At 40.5% G+C, this 23,901-nt stretch overlaps 1 protein-coding gene across 1 annotated transcript in view; it reads left to right on the top strand.

Moving 5' to 3' along the window:
• Positions 1 to 23,901, top strand: part of LOC128742895 (fez family zinc finger protein 1) — a 143,204-nt gene that overhangs the window by 26,524 nt on the left and 92,779 nt on the right. The window contains 1 exon segment of the mRNA XM_053839388.1: positions 22,228 to 22,380. Coding sequence (XP_053695363.1) covers positions 22,228 to 22,380 — 153 coding nt within the window.

The following is a 23,901-nucleotide window of genomic DNA, read 5'->3' as shown; positions in this document are numbered from 1 at the left end:
TGGGCGCGATGTGCTCTCATCATATCTGCAGGGTGGTAAAAATCTGGTCCATAGTTGCGCGAGCCTCCATGAAGCCCACTTGGAAAATTACAAAGTAAACTTGCAATGAAGAACACAGTTATAATATTACAATTTCCTATTTTTTTGGTTCAACGAGCTTATGGGTAAAATTATTGATATTTACTGATAATTATCAGTAATGTATTGGAAACTACTGATAGTTATCAGTAACCATTTTTAATGATAGTTTCCATCCCTACTTCCGACGGCAGGTCGCCGGCAACACTCGTGGCCTGTGGCGCGGTCTCGCGCTGAAATATCTAATGTTACTATTGATAGTTTTTGGTGGTCTTGTTATTGAGTAGTGTTTTGTGAAAGAGTCTAAAATTTCTCGAGTTCAATTAGTTTTTGAGTTACGCAAAAACTTCTGTTTTATTTGTATGAGAGTCCTTATCCCCCTACCAGGAGTCTCAAACCATCATTAAAAAAATTCCTTTTACTTACTTACTTATGTGTCCATGTCCGCCGGTCCTGCAGAACAGAGGGATGAAATCAGAGATCTCCACTGCTGACCAGAGATCTGCCATGGCTTTTACCTGTCGCCAGGACAGGTTCTCGTCTACAGCCCGGATGTCGTTGGCTAAGCTTCGTCGCCATGAGCCTCTGGGTCTGCCTCTTCTACGATGTCCTTGTGGATTCCAGTCGAGTACTGCTCTGCAAACCTCTTTCGCTCCTTTCCTCAAGGTATGTCCGATCCACTTCCACCTACGTTCACGAATTTTTGTGGCTATCGGCCGTTGATGACACCGACGATGGAGTTCCTCATTGGATATCCAATTATCAGGCCACCAGGCACGAATGATGTATCGAAGGCACCGGTTACTGAATACCTGCAGTTTTTGCGTTGTCTCCGCTGAGACGCACCACGTTTCGCAGGCATACAGCAGTACGGATTTAACGTTTGAATTAAAGATTCAAATTAAAGGGTTCAAAGATTAAAGGGTTTTCGTACGTAGAGTGATCTGGTTTGAGCGCCAAATGTTTCGCAGACCTGCAAAGGCACCCCTGGCCTTCCTGATCCGTGTGGCTATATCAGTCTTGGTACCACCATTGGGCGTTGTTTGGCAACCAAGATATTGAAAGGCGTCTACCTGCTGAACTTGTTGTCCCGCTACTGTGAAGTTGGTGGAATTGTCAGTGTTCACTACCATAGACTTAGTTTTCGCTACATTGACTGTGAGACCTGCTGCCTGGGAGCTCTCGAGAGGTCGTCTAACTTGCTCTGCATATCGTTTCGGCGTTGTGTGAGCAAGACAATGTCGTCGGCTAGGTCGAGGTCATTTAGGTGCTCCATCGTTAGAGGATTCCAAGGCAATCCTCGATTTGGTCTACTGTCAATTGCTCCAACTAATATCTCATCCGTAACGATGAGAAACAGAAGCGGTGATAAAATGCGGCCCTGTCTCACGCCAGCAGTAACCCTTATGGGGTCGGACAAGACGCCGTCGTGCAAAACCTTGCACGAGAACGCCTCGTACTGAGCCTCGATGAGATGGACTAGCTTATCTGGAACTCCTCTACGCCTAAGTGCGCCCCAGATGTTTTCGTGATTGAGTCGGTCGAACGCCTTTTCGAAGTCAACGAACACCAGCAGAAGAGAGTCCTGGAATTCGTTGATCTGCTCCAATATAATGCGGAGCGTTGTAATATGGTCTACACATGATCGGCCAGCACGGAATCCAGCTTGCTGCCGCCGAAGAGTAGCGCCGATCTTCTCCTGGATCCGGTTGAGGATTACCTTGCAGAGTACTTTGAGAGTAATACAGAGCAACGTGATGCCACGCCAGTTACCGCATTCCGTTAGGTCTCCTTTCTTAGGGACTTTGACCAATATGCCCTGCATCCAGTCCACCGAAAAAGTTGCGGTTTCCCAAATATTGCTGAAAAGCTGATGCATCATCTGGGCTGACAAAGATGGGTCAGCTTTGAGCATTTCGGCTGAAATACGATCTATCCCTGGCGCTCTATTGGATTTCATACTCTTGATGGCTGCTACAATTTCATCCAGCGATGGCGCCTCCGAGTTGACGCGACTAATTCGACGAACTGTAGGCGTCATACGCTGCTGGTTTTGTTGGTCTCTGACATTTGAAACTCGGAAGAGTTGTTCAAAATGTTCAATCCATTGCTTAAGCTGTTCTGTACGGTCAGTCAATAGCTGACCGGCTCTGTCCTTTAGTGGCATCTTTGTATTCATCCTGGCACCACTAAGGCGGCGAGAAATATCGTACAACAAACGGATATCACCATTGGCGGCGGCGGTTTCTCCTTGTTCGGCTAGGGAGTTAGTCCAGGCTCTCTTGTCCCGCCTACAAGCACGTTTAACAGCCTTCTCCAGTTCGGCGTATCGTTGACGGGCAGCTGTCTTAGCCGATCTGGTCCGCGCTCGCTCAATGCCGCCTTTCGCCTCCGTCCGCTCGTCGATCTTCCTCCAAGTTTCATCCGAAATCCACTCCCATCTCAAATAAATAGTACTCCGGTTAAACGGTCGATTGCCCCTAACACCAATTTGCCGACAGAGGTTACTATTTGTACCTATGTTTCATTTCTTCTGGAGGGTGCCCATTCCCAGAAATCAGCATCTTGTTTCGTATGACGGAAACTCGTCCGGATTTAGCCAAGGAAGGAGTCTTAAGGCATATTTTACGAATCTCGATTGGAATTTTTTCCAGTTGCTGGTTGTAGAACGGCTACTATTTCTCAAACTAAGAGCGTACCAAGCTTAAGTAAAAGGCGTCCTGTATGGATCGAGATTTGGACATGATTTGGCTGTAATGCTCCCGGAAGCTCAGTTTTGTATCTATCATAGCCCCAAGGTCATGTAAAACATTGTAATGTTCTATCTCCATTGAATTGGTTTTTTTCTCGGGACCGCTACTATAGAGCATTTCCCCACGTTAAAGATCATAAAATTATATTTGCACTAATAGCGAAACTGTCAATGACTTTTTGTAGCAGCTGACAATCACTGGGAACATTGATTGCTCAGAAGATTCCGCGATCGTCGACATATAGAAGTTTCCAGGCTTTTTTTTAACACATATGGTAGACGTTATTGAAGAATATGGTAAACAACATCGGTTCTAAATTATCGCCCTGTTGGGCACCTGTGGATTGTGAATTTCATCTGATTCCATTGATCCTAAGTCTCTAACGAAATGGTTGATTTCGAAACTCTAAAAAGTTCTTTAATTGCTTATTGTACATTAGTTCATCTGACCTTTTTGGGTCTCAATGAAACTTAGGAGTGGGGAAAAGCCCACTTGAGGTCAACCCTCAAGTGCGCGTAAAAGCCCTACAATCTTTCAATACTTTGACACTATTTTAAATTACAATATTACAAATCGTTATCAGGCATACACACTACATACAAGATTGGGGCGAACCAACCAACGGTTGAAAGCCCCATCAAATAGTAAATAAATAAATAAAATACATACAATTATAATATTAATATAGCACAAATTTGAAACATTAACACATTCTTAACTTAGCGTCTTACAGTATTTGCCTTAGTCTATTCTTAATAGTAACACTTGGTAAATCAAAGTCAAATAATTCGAAAACGTTATTGAAGACGTCACACATCGCCCTAAGAGGTTCGTTTTGTCCATAATCAGTGCGGTGGAATGCAAGGCGCAGAAAATCACGTGATCTTAGGTTTCTGGAGGGGCCTTTAAAATCGATTTCGGAAAGTATGTTTGGAACATCTATTCCCCCAGTTAATAGTTTTCTCACGAAAATAGCTTGAAAAATATTTCGCCTCTTTACCAGTGTGTCGACGCCCAGAAGTCGACAACGGTCAGCATAAGATGGCAAATGGTTGGGGTTTTGCCACGGTAGAAACCTTAGAGCGAAGCGTAGGAACCTGGCCTGTACTGATTCAATCCAGTTATTCCAAATTTCGGTGTGGGAACTCCATACTATGGCCGATGTCTCCAGAATGAAACGGACAAATGAGAAATACAATGATCGCAAGCTAAACGGGTCAGTGAGTTCTCTGGCTATCCTCATAATAAACTGAAGTTTTTGGAGCGTCTATTTTTTATTTTTAGGCTCATAATAAAGCCAAGGTTTCTATTAGCACGTGCTATGATGTGAGAGTAATGGTGTTTAAATGAGAGTTGTGAGTCTAGTAGTACACCTAGGTCTTTAGTTACTGTGACCCTTTCGAGCATTTCTCCGGATACTGTATAGTTAGACAATATTGGGTTTTTCTTGCGTGTGAAAGAAATCACGAAACATTTTGATACACTAATAGGATCGTTGCAGTTCAGTGCAGTCCGTTAGAGTTCGGATGACAAGAAATAATTTCAGATCATCAGCGTAAATGAGTTTACAGTCCGGCGGGCTAATAAAGCACACATCATTGAAGAATAAAGAGAACAGCAGCGGTCCTAGGTTACTTCCCTGCCAAATACCAGACATTCCAAGTAACAAATTCAGTTTTAAGATGCACTTGAAGATGTTTCCAGCCTTTGCTCTTTAAAACCGAATATAAAACTTGCAATTCTACAAATGTGCGATAAAACGACCATAAAACCCTTATAAATCTGGGGAGGCCCACACTAAAGAAGGTTCTCAAGAATATTTCCAAAGGTCCTTTTAAAACTTGTAATTCTTATCGGTATGTATTTATAGTGACTTCCAAGAGTCGGTTGAAACTAAAAGAAAACCACCACAAGTGTTGATTTTATGGTTGTTGTCTCAAAGAACACTTGCAAGACATCATACACTTTTCACAGTCTTAATTTTTTTTAAATTGACTAAAAGCTATAACAGAAAAAGCATTCACAGATATTGCTTTTCCAAAATGGATATAAATGAAAATTAAAAATAAAAGCAGCTGCTGTGTTGTCAATCAATGAGAAATTTTTCATGTCACGCTTAATTTGTCGATGTTTTGTGACATGAAAGTTAGAAAATTTTAACGCGCCGGTTATTTTCGCTAGATTATTTAAAAATTTAATTAATAAAAAAAATTCAATAATTTCATGAAGAAGTTGATAGCTAACAAATTTTTAACAAATTGCGGCAAAAAGTCTTTTAAGTGTCCGAAAGTTAAGATCACTTATGGTATTGCATGACAACATATGTATAAGCGCCCATATGCAATTGGCTAGAATTTCAAAAGTAATCAAAACAGTCCTGTTCGCCATTTTTTCAACGGTTTTATCTAAATCAACCTGAAAGCGCTCATTAGCCCAACATTTCTTGCACAAGACAAAGAAAAATTTTCCAAGAGGTCGATAAGTTCATCTATACTTATTGTATTCTTGAAGAAGACAAGTTGTGCTTGAACAAGAATTGTTTGAATTACCTAAGGGGACCAAGTTTTTTGCAAGATAATCATACTAGTATAAACAAAGAAAACGTTAACAAAGTGTCAATGTAAGATGTTTTTTTGTGCTGGAGGTTCACCTACTTACATTGAGTTTAATATTTTTTAAGTACAGCAGTTATTATGATTACAAATATAAATTGATTTTCAAAATCAAAAGAGGACTGCACGGCAGTTCCATGCGTAAAGTTTAATCTGCAAAATTTTTTATATACTTTGTCGTCTTTAAAAAAAAAAATGCTTCAACTGCTTCAACCCCTTCGAACATTTTCCCAACACCGACTAATGAGCTATCAATATATTCCAGTTTAAAAAATACAAACAACTCTACAAACCCGCACCGCGTCCGCCAAAATACAATCGAACCAAATTTTGTAATAACACACAAATCTACCGTTGATGCATCATCACCGGCATAGTCCTTTCTCAGCTCATTTGGACATCTTCATTGTTTTTTGATTTCGCTAATTGTTCATATGAAATCTTGCTTAAGTTTCGATTAAAAGATCCATATTTGTTCAATTTTCAGACGCCCTAGTTCAGACGCCCATTTTGACAGATCGGTTGTTTACGTTAGAATGTTCTTTCTTCAGAGTATGAAGTATGTCTCTTACAAGAATATACGGTTTTAAGACGGTTTTATGGTAGTATTGTTAAGACAAACCAATCTTGCAGAAGAATGTCATAAATTTTTGTCAAAACTATTGCTAAGCTTTAAGGAGCGTCGTTTTTGAGCAGAAATCAAGTATCCTTTAAAACCACTTATAAGATGAATTACACTTATTGATATTTCAGTTTTATGGGTGTTTCTTCAAGTCTCCTTCAATCATACATCAGAAATGTTAATCAAATAAGATAACATTCACTTGAGGAAAAACATTATAAAACCTGATAGATTTTGCAATGCTCTGATAAAACTACTATAAGAAATGCTTAAGACCAATTTGCTATTGGATTGTTACTTGGGATAGTAGCGAAACTGTCGGACTCAATGTGGCCTAATCTAACAGAAAGCGTGCGGTCGACGAGATAAAATTTCAGCCATTCAGTAAAGTGTACTGAAGCTTCGAGGCGTTCAATTTTAGCTAATAAGATAGATCTTAAAAAGTATAGATCTGGCACATAGAGACGTCATTCCACGGTAGTCGCCGGTAGTAGTGCATTTCAAGGCGTCCAGGTCCAGGTCCAGGTCCAGGCGTAGTGAAGGCTTCTAAAGCCACCTAGGATATCTGCATCATCAAACACGCAGTTTTTTCTTATTTACTTACATATGACTATACGCGGTCATCACTTAAACTATTTTGGAAAAGAGAAGAAGTATCTGTTGCGAAGAATGATTAATTGGATGTACTAGAAAATTTTGATATAGACCAATTAAATATCGGGTTGTGCAACGGCAACCTAGCTCTTTCGATTGGTACCCAAATGTTTTACTCACTAAACTAGTGCCGCCCATTATATTAGGTAGTCTAATACCTAATATTGTTTTATTCCCCGTGCACGCATCACACAGTTCCCATCCGACGATATTATTTTTGTATGATTACTATTTGTTTCTACCGTTGAGAAGATGCTATCTACTTGGATCTGCTTTCACTACCTTCTGTTTTGACCAATGTTGCTTTTCGCACCTACCGACGGGCAACAGGGCGCCTAAGAGATCAATCTATTAATTAATCGGATTGCATCAATAGGTTGCCTTCGTCACCCGACGCTATAGAGAATTTAATCTGTTATCTATAAATTTTATCTCCCCGTTAATTCTCTAACGGACAACATCGTAAAAACGATGCGATCAAGTCTATGTCTATTTTTTCATAAACGTACACTAAAAAAAGTTCAAGTTTGGATTTTCTAGCAAAAATTATTAATTGGTAAAGCGCCAAATCAGAAATACTACTATTTCCCTTTTTCGTTTTTCATGTCTAACGCTCTACCCAGATATTTTTTTCAATGCAAATATATTACACAATTGAAAGAAGGCCATTACAAATATTTTAAAAAGTTTTTGTCCCTCCGGTGTTGGGTCACTGAAGGTGGGGGGGGAGGGGGGGGTGTGAAAAAAAACAATGAGAGTTTTTTAATCGAGCAAAAAAAAAATGAATTGAAGGCATTTTTACCTAAAGTTTAAACGCGCTTCTATTCTTGCTTTTAATATAGGTATACGTTATTATTTTTCATGCAAAAATTTACGAAAAAAAAACAAAAACGAAAGAAAATTTTTTTGACCGATTTTCGGAAATTCCACTATTTGAATTCTCATTTCTATTTCGTGCTAGAAGCGTCAACTCAACTCGTACACTCATTTTTCGAGTTTTTCAGGTTTTAGAGCCCACCGAAAATTGATTTTATCAAAAAAATATTAACTCGTATCCTACAAATTATTTTTTGCCCCCGATTTTTCAAGCCAAGGGGTGACAAAAATTTTGGAAATAATTTACAATGGCCTAAAGTATGTAATTTACTGACAGAACAAATTTGAGGTCAATCATTTTGTTCTAAATGTCCTTTAAAAAAAAAGAAAAAAGGGAACATTCGCGCAAGTTTTTTTTCGGAATATTTCTTATTCTAGTTTTTGAAAAAGGGTAACTTTTGAACGCATGGTCAGAATGTTTCAATATTAATATCAAAATGTTGAGAAACCTGTTCTAAACACATTTAATAACATATCATATTGTTAATTCTAAACGAATTTCGAATGCGGCTCTACAGCTTCAGAAGCGGCCTTACCCGTTAGAGGATTAATCAACTTATTTCGATTGGTTCCGTAGATTAGTTCTAACTTATTTAATCACCAACTTAGTCAGAAAGTCAGATCTAGTCGATCGATTAAACGTACCAACGAATCAATAGATCTCCCTGTTAATTTCCCTTAAGAGTTGTGGCAAGAATCGGTCGATTTGGCCTACGCAAATCTAATAAGTAGGGAGAAAGCAGGAGTGATTTTTTATCGGGCATGTATTACTTTAATAACAATCGGAGTCTGGCCAGTTTTGTTTGTTGATGCAACTGCAATTATCTACCTCTACCAAAACGATCGATGCTCGATGAATACAATATTATTTCGCCCAGCGACCCTGAAGGTCAAATTTGGCAATGGATCGCCAACGTAATGTCTTGTGATTTGACATGTCCACGACTAACTTCCGACTCCCTTTACGAGGGAAGCTATCGACCGACTCCGACCCTTCCTCTCTATGTCGGTTGCACGCTACCGAAAACTACCCATATAATGTGTAAAAAACACACATTATACATTCCAGGTAAATCCTCTAATATGATATAAGACATGCAATCATCTGCAAAAACATATGTTTTGAGTGGTTGGATAATTGTCTAATTGTCCAGAAAAAGCATTCTTGTAAAATGCAACTAACAAAAGTTAAGTGTGAAATTTTGTGGGAAGAGTATAATAGCTTACTGTGAAAAATGAAGAATTGGATGAACTGAAAAATCTTGATATTAGACCAAAAATAGCATGACAAATTGAGATGAGCGCCAGTAAATTATGGATGTATCAATGAAGATAGCTGGTTTTAGAGTGACAACCACTTGCTTTTGGGGCTAGTGTATGTGTACGATTTAGTCTACACTAGCGCAAGATTGAGCCTTTACTGCAAAACTTTCGTTCATCATTAATAAGCATTGTTCTGTTACTTTTTTTTGTTTGATTATAGTCACTTTAACAGCTAGGGTCATTCGTGACTTCTACGGGGTTGGAATTTGAACCCGGGTCCTCGGCGTGAGAAGCGTAGATGCAAACCACTGCACCGGGATTGACCCCATCGGTTACTTAATTATATTTGTTCTACATAACGAATTGAAAGTTTGTAATTAAGAAAATTTACCATTAATGCGTTTGTTATTCAGTTTTTTGATAATTAATACGAATTCTCAAGCACGCAACAGCTTTTATTTCATTTAAAATTAGTCTTTCCCATCTAAAAACAATATTAACATTATTGAACTGCAACAAATGACAAATTTACCAAACTAACTATCACCAATCAATACCAAACTGCGCGCCTCTTAGCCCCAAACAGAAATCCACTGACAGAACATGTCTCGGAAAATAAAGCCAACATGTCTTGTGCCACACAATCGGAGATTGGCAATCGGTTCCAGACTGCTGCAATAACGAACCTCCAGTGGTAAAATGTTCTGTCTATCCCGCTTATTTTCTACACACAAGTATGTTCATGTTGGGCTGGTCTGCCTGCCCGGTCGTCTTATGCTGTGCTGTGCTGTATGGTGAGGAAGCAGCAGCCTGGCACTTTATGTGCGCTCGCATTTCGGAAGCATATGTCGATTTTGCGTGTTGTACAATCCAAACGACCGATCATTATGCTTATATGGTGTTTATTTATGGTGACTGTTTTCTACTGGGTTTTAAGATTAGAACAAATAATAAAGTTTTTGAATCCATAAACGTCAGTCGAACGCTTGGCACTGACTCGAAAAATTTTCTGCGTTTGACCATATGAATATTCAATTCCATTAGGGAACTGCTTCCGCATATTCTGAGCTAATGGTTGGCCACCCTAATGAACACATGTTAGCAGTTTGATTTAGGAAAAGTTATATCAACGATTTTACGCCTCGTTTGCTAGACGAGAGATTGGGACATTTCACATTTGCGTCGAATCAGAAAATGTTTACCACACAGTTTTTATTTTACAATTTTCCATAGGTGTTCGGGTGGCTATTTGCTACGGTAACAAGTCACGCTAAATGCGAACAATTAGCTGTGGATACGTGTTACGACATACAATTTATTTAACACCATTTCCAGTTATGTTCATAAACTAGTTGCCATTCGTCCGTAAAACTTCGTTTATTGCTACCTGCCCGGGAGGGAAAACATGTTCCAGTAACATAATGTTATCAATAGATACTTTGGCAAAGATTTGCACCTCTGATCAAGTTGAACCTTTTTCATCCACTGGTGGAAGCACAACTTTACGACTCTCGTCTCGTTCGTTCCTGCTTTCTGCGAATGCGAGCCTTCAGATGGAACGCTGAAAGAAGGTTAGGAGAATTGAACGAATCAGCCATGATTTGAAATCACGCACACAATCTCACCGAGTTCAGCAGCAGCCAGTCAAGTATCTAATTGTGCGATTCGTTCATTGTGATGTTGGAAAAAGCAGTGAACGGGGTGGAAGCGGAAATGGGGCGTCGAAGAGACCAAACGACCACAGCATAACACGAAAGAGAAGCAAAAGTATGGCAGCTGATGCAATTATCCTTTCGTCGAACGCTCGACATGGCTGTAGCTTTCATATAGTATGCCGGCCTGAGTATGTACAAAGGCAACCACCACCACCACCCTCAGTAGAAGGGAAAAAATCCGTAGTTGCATACATGCCAACCCATTTCGATGCTGTTGAAGAGGATATTGTATAGTACATGCACTTAGTACCGAGCATGCGCCTGGTTATCTTGTGCTTCCAACCAGAAATCAGAAGTGCAATTTTCCCTCCGGCGGGCGGCAGATCCGTTGTTGGCGGCAATGCTGTGGTCGACATTAGAAGGAACTGTACCAGACCGACCGACCCAAGCGACGACGACGATGTTGGGTCAAGGCAATATATTCCAATTAAAACGAAATGCTGTTACAGTATAGTGTATAGATGTAGTTGCTGCTACTGAGAGTTTTGATTTTTGCATTTGCTGGCCGGGTCTTTATGTACTGAAGTACATCCCATGTTGACAATGAATGCCAGACAGTGTAATTATTATTGTAGATGATCGTGTACTAGTGTCGGCATTTGCTGATTACAGACGAAGACGCATTTGTATCCAACCATTCGGATGAGTCAAGTGGTTTTCTTTGTTACATCAAGGAAATGCTCTTCTCCCACTTGGTGTACCGCCGACATAAAATGGAGAGATGTATATAGAAATATTAATTAATTAAAAAGAAATCATTTGATTTCTTAATTAGTCTGGAGACTAATGTAAGGAGGATTCTAGTACTGTATCCAAATATCCAGCTTCAGCGCCAAACGATCACTCGTGTGCCGGGATTACGGATCAGTTTGCCCAGGCTAGCACGTTTTTCTAACACGTTTTTCTACGATAGAATCCACCTCCAGAACTGCACTTCTCAAACTCCAAAGTCTTAAATCCTCTTCCAGCCTGATTTCTTCAAATTCAACTAAATAGGGTAGTTGATCTAATAGTTGTGGTAGTATCAATAGTTGCGCTACTATTCATTATTAATGCATATTTTCGTCACCGTAGCATTTTAAATAAAACAATTACGTTCATTACATAAAACAAGTTCTTAAGAGTATTGGTAGTTAGACTACACCATTTAAAATTAAAGCATTATTTGCTAAAATGCCGATTTTCTAAAATCTAACACAACTATAGGCGCTAATTTCTATAGTTGCGCTACAATGTTTTTTCACCTAGCAACTCGTACAACTCGTACAACGAATGCAATTGTCCTGCTCTGTGACAAATACCTTGTGTTTGATAAATTTATATCCCGCAAGCATGTATTGAATCATATACCTCAATAAACAAGAAAAAAGAAATTACATTATGCTTAGGTAGGCGACTAATGAAGCGTCTACCCTAACAACCAAAATTTCATTTCTGTCACTCTCTTCTTATTCCGATTGATACATTAACGGTAAACTAAATTGTAGCAAAAATTTTATAATTTCACTAATCACTGTATCCGTACTGACTTTGAATTGAACCTTTGTTGAAAGTGGACTTCAAATTACAGTTGAAATTGGACGTGAAATTGAATATAAAAGTGTACTTGATATTAGACTAAAGATGGGCTTGAAGCTGGGAGCTTGACTTTAATTTAAATTGGAAATTGTATTTAACCTTCCCACGGTGTTCAAAATACCGTTATTAAAAAATAAAATAGGCCATTTAAACGGAAAATGCCAGTTGGTTTGAATGGCCATCCTACACCTCTGAGCCAATTTTTAAAAAAATCGATCGACGAATTTTTGAATTGCGCCCTTTCGAAGTTTTAAAGGGCAGATTGCTTAAATAAAGTAAATAAAAATCATCAATGACACTTCCAAAATGAATGGAAATCATATATCCATTATACCCATTGGCGACCATTTTAAGAGTTTTACGCTGTATTGGGACTAACCCGAAATGTTCCGGATTAAGTTATCGCTATGGGAATTGGTCAGTATCGAACATGAACAATGACTTATCATGCGACACCTCAAATTACGCCAGAATTTAAAAACTAGATCAATCAAAGTCAGATCAACTACCTAGCGTCACGTTGGTTATATCTGGACAAGTTCCGGGAGCCTCCGGGAACACCTAGACAAGTGGCCAGTTTCGTCCATGAACAAAACCTTATCGTGCGACACCTTAAATCACCTTAAATCAGAATTCAATAACTAGATTAATGGAAGCCAAATCTGCTATCTAGGGTCAGGTTTGGTCATATCTGGACATATTTGGGGTCTCCGGGCACCCTTAGGGAAGTCAATAACACAATGCGGTACTATTTTAATAATAAAGGCATGCTCGGAATTGGCCATTGCGGTTCCAGGTACTTAATTTGGGTTACCTCGATCCATTTTAAAAGTTTTAGTGTGATTTAAGGTATCGTGTGATGAGTTTTTGAAACTGGTCATTTCCTAGGGGTTTCCGGAGTCCCCCAAATATGTCTATATATGACCAAACTTGGCCCTAGATAGCAGATTTTACTTCCATTAATCTAGTTATTGAGTTCTAGTGTGATTTAAGGTGTCGCATCATAAGTTTCTGTTCATGGACAAAACTGGCCACTTGACTGGGTGTTCCCGGAAGTCCCCGGAACTTGTCCAGATATAACCAACGTGGCGCTAGGTAGTTGATCTGACTTTGATTGATCTAGTTTTCAAATTCTGGCGTAATTTGAGATGTCGCATGATAAGTCATTATTCATGTTCGATACTGGCCAGTTCCCATAACGATAACTTAATCCGGAACATTTCGGGTTAGTCCCAATACAGCGTAAAACTCTTAAAATGGTCGCCAATGGGTATAATGGATATATGATTTCCATTCATTTTGGAAGTGTCATCGATGATTTTTATTTACTTTATATGAGCAATCTGCCCTTTAAAACTTCGAAAGGGCGCAATTCAAAAATTCGTCGATCGATTTTTTTTTAAATTGGTTCAGAGGTGTAGGATGGCAATTCAAACCAACTGGCATTTTCAGTTTAAATGGCCTATTTTATTTTTTATTAACGGTATTTTGAACACCGTCCTTCCGTTACTCGCACCAACTTTTGTAACACGGATACTCGCGCGTTGTATTTTAAATTGGAAATCGGATAGATATGAAATCTTATTTAAATTAAACTTAAAATTAAATAAGAAATTGAATTCGAATACGGTCGGTGTTACGCCAGACTGGACCAAGTGACAAAATTCTGATTTCTCTGAAAGTATCAGAGTTAGTCACGGCTTGTTATGAAAAAACTACCAAATTAAAATTTTTGTGTTTTGGCCGCATGACATTTCCATGTGGAAACAAAGAACCAAATTGATAAAAAGCTCGATTTGAGAGCCTTGGCGGTCATTCCACCTGACTACGTTAGGTTTTCAACGTGAGTGTGCAAAAACTTTTCAAGTCACTCGCGTTCCTTCTTTGATAACTTTTCAAGACGTCTATTAACCATAATGAAATTTTTACCACTAAAATGCAATGTATGCAATACTTTCAGATCGACTTACTTACTTCTAACAACATAGAGGGGGCTCTTGCCGTATCAAGAATTCCTCTCCATTGTACACGGTCCTGGGTTACTCGTCGCCAATTCGTTGCGCGTCTCGACAGACGCAAGTCAGCTTCAACCTGGTCGAGCCATCTAGCAAGTTGAGCCCCTCTATTCCTGGTGCCGGTGGGGTTCTTGAAGAGAACGGATTTCACTACACAGTCGTCCGGCATCCTTGCGACGTGGCCGGCCCACCGTAGTCTCCCAACTTTCGCCAGGTGTACGATGGGAATCTCTTCAGGCAGCGCCTGTAGCTCGTGATTCATACGCCTCCGCCATTCTCCGTTTTCCTTTTGTACTCCGCCAAAAATAGTCCGCAACACCTTTCGTTCAAAGACGGCAAGTGCACGTATGTCTTCCGTAAGCAAAGTTACTGTCTCAAGTCCGTAGAGGACTACCGGTCTTATTAGCGTCTTGTACATCGTCAGCTTTGTGTGGCGGCGTATGCTCCTGGATCGAAGCGTTTTGCGGAGGGAAAAGTAGGCTCGATTTCCAGCTTGAATGCGTCCTTGGATCTCCTTACTCGTATTATTGTCAGCGGTGACTAGAGATCCCAAATATACGAACTCATCAACCACTTCCAGTTCATCGCAGTCAATAGTCACTGACCGTGGGAGGCTAACGTTACTTTCTCGGGAGCCTCTTCCTACCATATATTTGGTTTTCGACGCAATAATTTGTAACCCTATCCTCCTAGCCTCCGTTTTAAGCCTGGTTTTTAATGTCGAGGTCGTCTGCAAAGGCTAGGAGTTGGCTACTCTTGCTGAAGATCGTTCCTCTCGTTTCGATGCCCGCTCGCCGGATCACACCTTCAATAGCGATATTGAATAACATACAGGACAGTCCATCTCCTTGCCGTAACCCTCTGCGCGATTCGAAAGGACGTGAGAGTGTCCCCAAAACGCGCACGTAGCACATCACTCGTTCCAGAGTAGCTTTGATCAGCCGCGTCAGTTTGTCTGGAAAACTGTAGTCGTGCATTATCTGCCATTGCTGTTCGTGTTCAACGGTATCGTAAGCTGCTCTGAAATCCACGAAAATATGATGCGTGGGCACGTTGTACTCTCGACATTTCTGGAGGATTTGTCGGAGAGTAAAAATTTGATCCGTAGTAGTACGGGCCCCCATAAAGCCCGCCTGATACTACCCTACGAATTCTCTTGCTATTGGGGATAGACAACGCAATAAAATCTGGGAGAGCACCTTGTAGGCGGCGTTGACCAGCGTAATGCCGCGGTAGTTACAGCAGTCTAGCCGGTCGCCCTTTTTGTAGATGGAACAAACTACGCCTTCCATCCACTCCTCCGGTAGTTTCTCTTCTTCCCAAATCCTCGAAATCAGCCAGTGAAGTGCCGTTGCTAGCGGTTCTTGGCCATTTTTGTAGAGTTCTGTCGGGAGTCGGTCCTTTCCGGCGGCTCTATTATTCTTCAGCAGACCAATTTTTCGTCGGATCTCTTCGAGATCGGGAGCCGGTACGCTATTGTCGTTTGTAGGTACTCCGAGGTTAACTTCCATTGCGTCTCCTGCTTCTATGTCGCCGTTGAGGTGCTCATCGAAGAACTGCTTCCCTTGTCCCGTCTACAAGCACGTTTAACAGCCCTCTCCAGTTCGGCGTATCGTTGACGGGCAGCTGTCTTAGCCTATTTGGTCCGTGCTCGCTCAATGCCGGCTTTCGCCTCTCTTCGCTCGTCGATCTTCCTCCAAGTTTCATCCGAAATCCAATCCTTCCGCCCAATGCGCGCTTTGCCGAGGGTTTCATCACTGGTCGTGATGAAGGCGTTCTTGATGCCGTTCCATTGCTCTTCGACGGTTCCACCAGGTGGCAGCTCCGAGGGTCGAAATTCAAGTTGTTCGACAAAGGCCCTTTTCACCTCAGGATTCTCAAATCGGCGGACGTCGTAGCGGCATCCAACTTTCTCCTCCCGTCGTTGGACACGTGCGACGCGCAGACGTATCTCAGTGATAACAAGATAATGGTCGGATGCATTATCAACGCTGCGTTTGTTGCGTACATCACGAAGGCTCCTTCGTCATTTCCTGCTGATGCAGATGTGGTCGATTTGGTTTTCTGTTCGGCCGTCGCGGGAAACCCACGTGACTTTATGTACTGATCTATGAGGGAAGAGCGATCTACCAATGGCCATGTTGTTATTACCACATAATTCTGTAAACAGCTCCCCGTTTTCGCTCATCTCTCCTAGGCCATGGCGTCCCATGACGCGTTCAAGGTCCGCGTTGTTTGAGCCATTCTTCGCGTTGAAGTCGCCCATGTGGATTTGGATATCCCCCTTCGGGATTTTCTCAACCACGCTGTTCAGTTGGCGTAAAAACTCTTTTTTTCCTGCAGGTCGGCAGCATCTGTTGGCGCATAGCACTGGATTGCTGTAAGGTTCCTAACCCGTGATCTGAATTTGGCAACGATTATTCGTTCATTTATCGGTTCCCACTTTATCAGGGCCGAATGTGCCCCTGAGCTCAGTAGGAATCCAACTTCTCTTTCTCGAGTAGCATTTTCACCTCGTATGCCAGAGTAGAGCAAGACTTGCCCAGATGATGTCGCTGAGCCCCAGGATTTCAAGCTTCAGGCGGCTAGGTTCCCTTGCAAGTTGAGCCAGCTTGCCCTGCTGGGCAAGGGTTAGTATATTCCATGTTCCGATTCGTGTCCGTGTTTTCATGCTAAAGGTCGTTGCCAATAATCCAGAGAGATTTCTTCTTTCATTTTCGGTAACTTTTTAGGAATAGGAGTTAATGAACAGAGGTTATGGAATGCACATGTTCACATAGCAGCCCACCCGGATAACCTACTAGACCACAGCCGACTGGAAGAGCCCCGCCGTTCATGTTTTCAAGCGTATGAAATATCATAAAAAAGTACCTTTTTGAAACGATGGTTCTACAATTGATGAAGGGACGGTAAGGGAAAGAAATGAAAATTTTTTGGTGAAGGAGGGGGAAGAGCGGAAAGGAAGGGGGGGGGGGGGGGGGTACTGGTAGCTATGCTTGACAAGTAGTCATTTTGAGTCCTACCTTTTGTCCAATGCTGGAAGGTGCATGAGTCGAACCAAGCTGTAATCTGAGATTATAACCGGATTCGAACCCACAACACCCTCCAGGGCATGTGGTTCGCTGGTACTTGTACCTTTGAACCATAGAGGCGCTGGACAAAAGGAGACCGCAAAATCCACTTCTCAAGGATAGCTACGCGTGTTGGTTGTGTTATCGACACATATTGTGCTCGTCCTGAAAGTAAATAGTAGTTAGATTAAAACTTCTCGCTCGGTGGTAATCTGCAATTGATGCAGGAAGCTGCACAATATGTGTCGATAACACAACCAACACGCGTAGCTATCCTTGAGAAGTGGATTTTGCGGTCTCCTTTTGTCCAGCGCCTCTATGGTTCAAAGGTACAAGTACCAGCGAACCACATGCCCTGGAGGGTGTTGTGGGTTCGAATCCGGTTATAATCTCAGATTACAGCTTGGTTCGACTCATGCACCTTCCAGCATTGGACAAAAGGTAGGACTCAAAATGACTACTTGTCAAGCATAGCTACCAATACCCCCCCCCCCCCCCCCTTCCTTTCCGCTCTTCCCCCTCCTTCACCAAAAAATTTTCATTTCTTTCCCCTACCGTCCCTTCATCAATTGTAGAACCATCGTTTCAAAAAGATATTAATATATGTATGACCTCATTCCAAGGTCAAGACTAAAATCTTGAGATTAGTCTATAAAAAAATACGTTTTGTCAGATCAAGCCACATATACGAAATCTCCTCCGTAACCACAATAGCCTGAGGCTTGGAAACAAAAGAAGTGTGCTCACTCCACGACTCCCAGACCAGGAGTTGGAGCTTTGGCAGTTTCCCCTTCTGAGTTGCTGCGCCTTTCCGGTGCAAGAGCTTATAACACCTTCTCGTCTTTGCGACAGATCTCCACGGCAGTGCCACGATGCCCAACTTTCGGGGTTCTAACTGATCGAGCAGCACACCGACGCCAATTCACGAAATTTAGCATTTATCTGCAGTTCCAGATAAAAAGCATCCATTTCATGTTCTTATTTCGTCGCCGTGGTCCATATCCAATGTATCGCGTCGATTTTTTTGCTCTTTTGCAGTAAAATGTGGATTTAGGCGGGTTGCCTTAGTAGGGTTACGCTACCGAGTTTCGTGTTGGAACTGTCATCTTATAGTGCCGAGGCAACACAGTGCCTCCTTCTCTGTCGGAAAACGACCTTAGTTTCCACCGGAGCTGGTGACGTATTATCCAGCCGTTAACCAAAAAAGTTCCCTAAAAATTAATGTTTTAGGCAACTATTAAACTGCCAATAAATGCATAACAGTCCCATCTGACTTTTCATCACTTTTGAGATAAACCTGGAAATCATCTTTAAATTAACTGTTCCTTCAATATTTCAAACAAAAACCTGATTTAATCCACCTAGTGGTGAAAGGAACCTTTGTTATACGGTCTTACTTGCTATATGAGATAGAAACCGACATGTCTTCGGAACATAATTCATCTATTAGTTAACGTTGCATTGTGCGTTGGTTTACATAAAAATTTTGGAAATTGAAAAGCTTACAAAATTTGAACAAAATAGAAGCACTTACAAATTTTGATAGTTCTTTTTCTCATGAAATTGCTGAGTAAGTTGTTACTAATGTGGGTAAGTGCAAGTAAAAGTAAGTTGTAAGTAGAAATGTTATTCTTTAACATATACATTGCGTAGTAAAGGTCTAGTTTATAGCTTTTGAACTATGCATAATTTCCTGTAATGCCATTCTATTCGATTCACATCAATAAAGTTTTCTTGAAAAAATTTCATCAATTTTTATTAACCTTCGGTTACTCACGCTGTTGTATTCTGAACAACATGTGTAGGTTTTTGAATGCCATATTTACCAATCGTTGTTTAACTAACGTATATTCTTCAATAAACTTGTTATGAGCAAAATGTCTGAATTATTCAAAGTAATAATACTTTAAATTTGTTAGGAAAATAGATCAGCATAAACCGACAGCACAGAAACGAAGCAAGCAGCATGTGAAGTGTATCGCTATTGGCCCCAACTGGAATTTTTTCACGTTACTTCATATGGCAAAATGCCGTCTGTATGTAGCAAAACTATCAGCAAATGTAAAATGTTTAAAATGTATCCGTCAGTTAATAGTCGAGTAATTCGGGGTTAAAATCAGGGTATTTTTATAATCAAAGTTCTACAGTTCCTAAACAAGCAAACATAGAAGTATACTATTTTCAGCAAAGTTATGTATTTTTACTATTTGTATAACTTTGTAATACATGAAAAAGTCATACAACAATTACAAAAAGAGCTAAACTAGAAAAACTGATTTTACAAATTCAGAAACAATAAATAAGATTTCTCTGTCTTTGCTGATAGAAGGTTACAGTCTTCAGCAAAATTTCTTGTAATAATATGCTCTAAAACTTTGCAGAACACATCAGTGTGTTATATTGAAACTGAAGAAAAATAATTTTTTTATTTCACTTTTAGGGGGATTAATCAAAATTTAAATTCTACCAAATGACAGAACATTCAATTTCAAGAAACTCTTTTAAAGGTTCGATAAACTTAAAACCAAGTTTTCCTAGTCAAAACTCTAGTGCGCACGTTGTCTTTGGTTTTGGCTATTGCGCGCGAGTAACTGTATTACAAAAGTTGGCGCGAGCGTTCGAGGATTAATATCTTTTTACCGGTAAAACCAATTGTTATGAAATTTTGCATATATATTCGTAGTGTCAAAATCTCTCGTTTGATATTAAAATAATTGAAATCAGGTAAATTATCTTGGTTAAAATCATTATAAATTATTGTTAATTTTGGTGTGGTGTATACGATTGCTCATAACTTTCAAATTAAACGACCAATCAAAAAACCATTCAATAGTGATCTATCCGGCTATATTACCTGCCAAATAAAACTAATAGCGCATAAATCGGTTTGGCCATCTCTGAGAAACAGGCGATCATTTGCACCTTATTAAAAGTGGTTTTTTAAGGCTAACTTTTAAACTGCTTGTCCGTTTCCAATAAAATTTGGTAAAAAGTTTAGTAATAGCAAGAGCTTTCGTTTGGTAGTAAGATCGTTAAAATTGGTTGCGTAGTTCCGGAGAAACGCGTGTCACGTAGTTTTCACATTATTACTTATAACTTTTAAACGAAACGTCGGACCGCAAAGCAATTCAATAGTGACATACTAGGCAATAATACCTTTCAAACAAAAGTAACAGCGGTCACATCGGTTCAGCCACCTTCGAGAAACAGGCGATAGAAAATGAGCTGCACACACACACATACACACATACACACACACACAGACATTGCTCAGTTCGTCGAGCTCTATCGATTGGTATATGTGATTCGGCCCTCCGGGCCTCGGATCAATTTCGTGTTTTTCGACCAATTTCTAAACCTTTGTTATATAGTATAACAAAGGTAAAAAGTTATGTTTGTTCCCAAGATGTTGAAAAAATTATCAAACTATGTCAGTCCCATATTACAAATAAACGCATAACAGTTACAGTAGTAAAAATATATCAATAAGTTTCTGTTTTTTGGAAATGCCTGGACCGATTCGACTGCAGCAACTACCTAACGGAAGATTTTATGGCCTAGAAGAACACTATTGAGGAGAATTTGGATCGGATGTACGATTCCAAAGTTACAGTTGGAACAAGTTCCGGAATATATGGGACTTGAACATAGAAGCACCTTGAATCACAACTAGCCCATCATGTGACACCTATAAATACACGGATTTGCAAATCTAGACTATTGTCCGTGAATGTTCCAGATACCTCTACGGGGATCAGTTTCTGAATTTAACTAAAATACAACATGTGACTTCTCTAAGTCGGTACTCGAAATTGCAAAACTAGTTTGAAATAGTTCATTTGTTGTCACATATAGTGTCTAGGATCACACTGGTCATACTCGGACACGTTATTGGGACTTCACTGTAAACTCAAGATAACAAATTACAATAAAAAGGAGAAAATGCCAGGAAGAGATTTGAGTCAAAAAGGATATATTGAACAATTGAATTGAACGAGCACGTGAATTATCAAAACAACAACGACACGTGGTTTTGAAAGTACTGCCGAGTCACCCACAACGCAAGGATCAAGGCATGCTACATTCAAGTGATTTTATGACGATTTGGACGATTTGTTTCCAAAATCGATTCAATATTAAAGAAAAATTGTCGTGGCTTCAACAGCGTTTTTCGTAGTTGAACGTTTTTGCAGATGTGACTGTGTTCCATTTATGGGCAGTAAAGCACTCGAAACACACGTTTTAGCGGATGACCGCAAATCTCTAGCATCTCTTCTTGCAAAGTTATCGCATATGATATAAATTTAATTTTTTTATAACGGTAGTTTTTACAATCGACGGGATGGTAGAAGAAAGCAATAAAATAAAGGTGTTTATAGTATCCAAACAGAGTGGGACAAGACGTAAAGGAGAAATAGCGGAAAATTTGTAAGGAAGGGTAATTGTAGGAACATTTTTCTTGTGTGATAGCTAATCAAGCACTTGTTCCACGGGAATTAGCCGTATAATAGTTGTATAGTTGAAACCACAATAGTTGAATGGGCTATTTTTTAACAAAAATCTTCGTTTTTGTCCAAAACTGTTAAAACAGACGAGTGTCGTAAGCAGGAATCACACCGTTGAAATCCCAATAAAAAAATCTGGTTCTTGACGTAAATAATCCCAATTGTGCATTGTGCACCCCAATTGTTGCTGCACTACAGATGTTTAATATAGCTATTCGTATGCGTAAGAGTTGAACTCATTTTATAAGCGTAAGCTTTTCTTGATTAATTGCTTGCTGCTGAAACTACTCTTTTGTTTGTAAGAGATTTGTTCAAAATATAGATTTATCCAAAAACGAATTTGGAATTTCAAAAACGAAATCCACAAGAAATTTCTTCAGTTCCATTAGTTATTAGGTATTTTTAAATTTCTGTTAGTGTATTTGATTTCAATGAAAATAGTTGACAGTACAGATTTTGATTCTCATTTGCTTATTCAATTTCAGTATCCGCCAACGGACTGTCGCCACTGCTGATCAACAACGAGCTACTCGTGAACCACTACCGGCGATTGCTGCACCCGGCAGCAGTGTCGCGACTTCCGAACGGAACCAACAACGGCTACGACGATGGAGTGGATGTGCAAAAAGCTAACCGTGGTAAGCTGCGTGTTTGCCTTTCTAATACCTCCTCACTTTGGATGCAAGCATAGGAAATCAAAGTTCGGCCATATCGGGCTTATACTTACCACCGCGTACATAAACTGCAATCCTCGCAATGGCGTTAGTTGCTTCTTCACCGGGCGGCGCTGGTGTACGGAGCATTTGCTTATCTTATCTTCCATTTTTTTTCGTTCCTGTCAAACTTGATTCTTTCTCACACCTTGCCCGGCAGAATTTGTTGCACTGTGGGTTGAAGATTTCTGGCTGAAATCAAAAGCGTTTTTACGCGAATTGGTTGATTTCGTTCGACGGGCTTCCAGCCCATAGCAGGAGGACACCACGTACCACGAGATAGGTTCTGCGTGCGATAAGCAAGCCGGAATTTGTCTGTGCGCATGTGTTTTCCCGACTGTCTGGCAAACCAGCAGTAACGGGCCTCTCTTTGGTTTCGATAAACATCCATAAAAAATAATGCGTCCGACCTACCGAACCAACTTTGGCATATATAAACCGAGATCGTTCATACGAAAGCCTATCGGTGATGTTTACCTAAAGGGAACCCCTTATCTGAAGCCAATGAGGTGCAATAAAAATGACACCTTTTACCTCGACTGTTGTTGCTGCTGCTGCTGCTGCTGCCCCTCCAATCTCAGTCATTTTCACAGAACTCCAACACTCTCTGGCTCTGCTTTGGTCGGTTATCAGCTTTCATTCCGTTCACCAACCGGGTCCGGGTGGCTGGCGGTGCAGCAGTAGTAGTGGTGAGCAATCGAATTAGATCGAAATGCCAATATTGGACTGATTGAAGCAATCGAGCATATTAGTGGAAATCCATGCGCGTAGGTAAGCGGCGTGGTTTCACGTCGCCTTATCACGGCACGAACGAGCTGTGCTTTCGCTTATCTTGATATATGTGTGGCATTTGAGCCTTTTCGGCTGATTGCCCGCGGGGTTGGTTTATAATTGTGATTTTGGGAAGTCGCCGACAGTAGTGGAGCGATTTCGTGGACGTCAAACAGCATCTAGATAAAAGCCAGCGCAGCGGTTGATTGCATCGCATCGATTGGTGCCAAAGTAAACGTGCGGCTGCGCTAAGCTGCCCCAAATAGCAACCTATCAGCCGTTGGTTTTCGGTCAACCATAAAAATAACCTATCTCTGTTGGTGGGATCTAGCGTTAGGTGGGTGATTCTGTGCCATTTTGCATCTTTGGTTCTTTTCACTAGTATTCGGAAATTCGTCAATGTAATTTCCACCAAAAAGAGGGCCAAACTGCTTTCAACTCAACTTTATCTGCGTAAATTTCGATTCAAAATCACCCAGGTAGCACATTGTCACACCGTTTTACGGTACATTACACTCAAGTCTGATTTGATTTGATCGTAACGTGCAATTATGGTTATTATTTAATATTTTCGAGGATTTTCCGTGCATTGATTGGCGTACTTTGAACAAAAAAAGTGTTAAACAGATAAAGAGACATTTCTTTATCAAAATTGGACATACGGGCTTTGTAAAA

Source organism: Sabethes cyaneus, chromosome 3, assembly GCF_943734655.1.
Source record: "Sabethes cyaneus chromosome 3, idSabCyanKW18_F2, whole genome shotgun sequence".
In the NCBI taxonomy this organism is placed as follows: domain Eukaryota; kingdom Metazoa; phylum Arthropoda; class Insecta; order Diptera; family Culicidae; genus Sabethes; species Sabethes cyaneus.
Note: the sequence above shows the minus strand (reverse complement) of the source record. Positions and strands in the feature narration are given on the sequence as shown.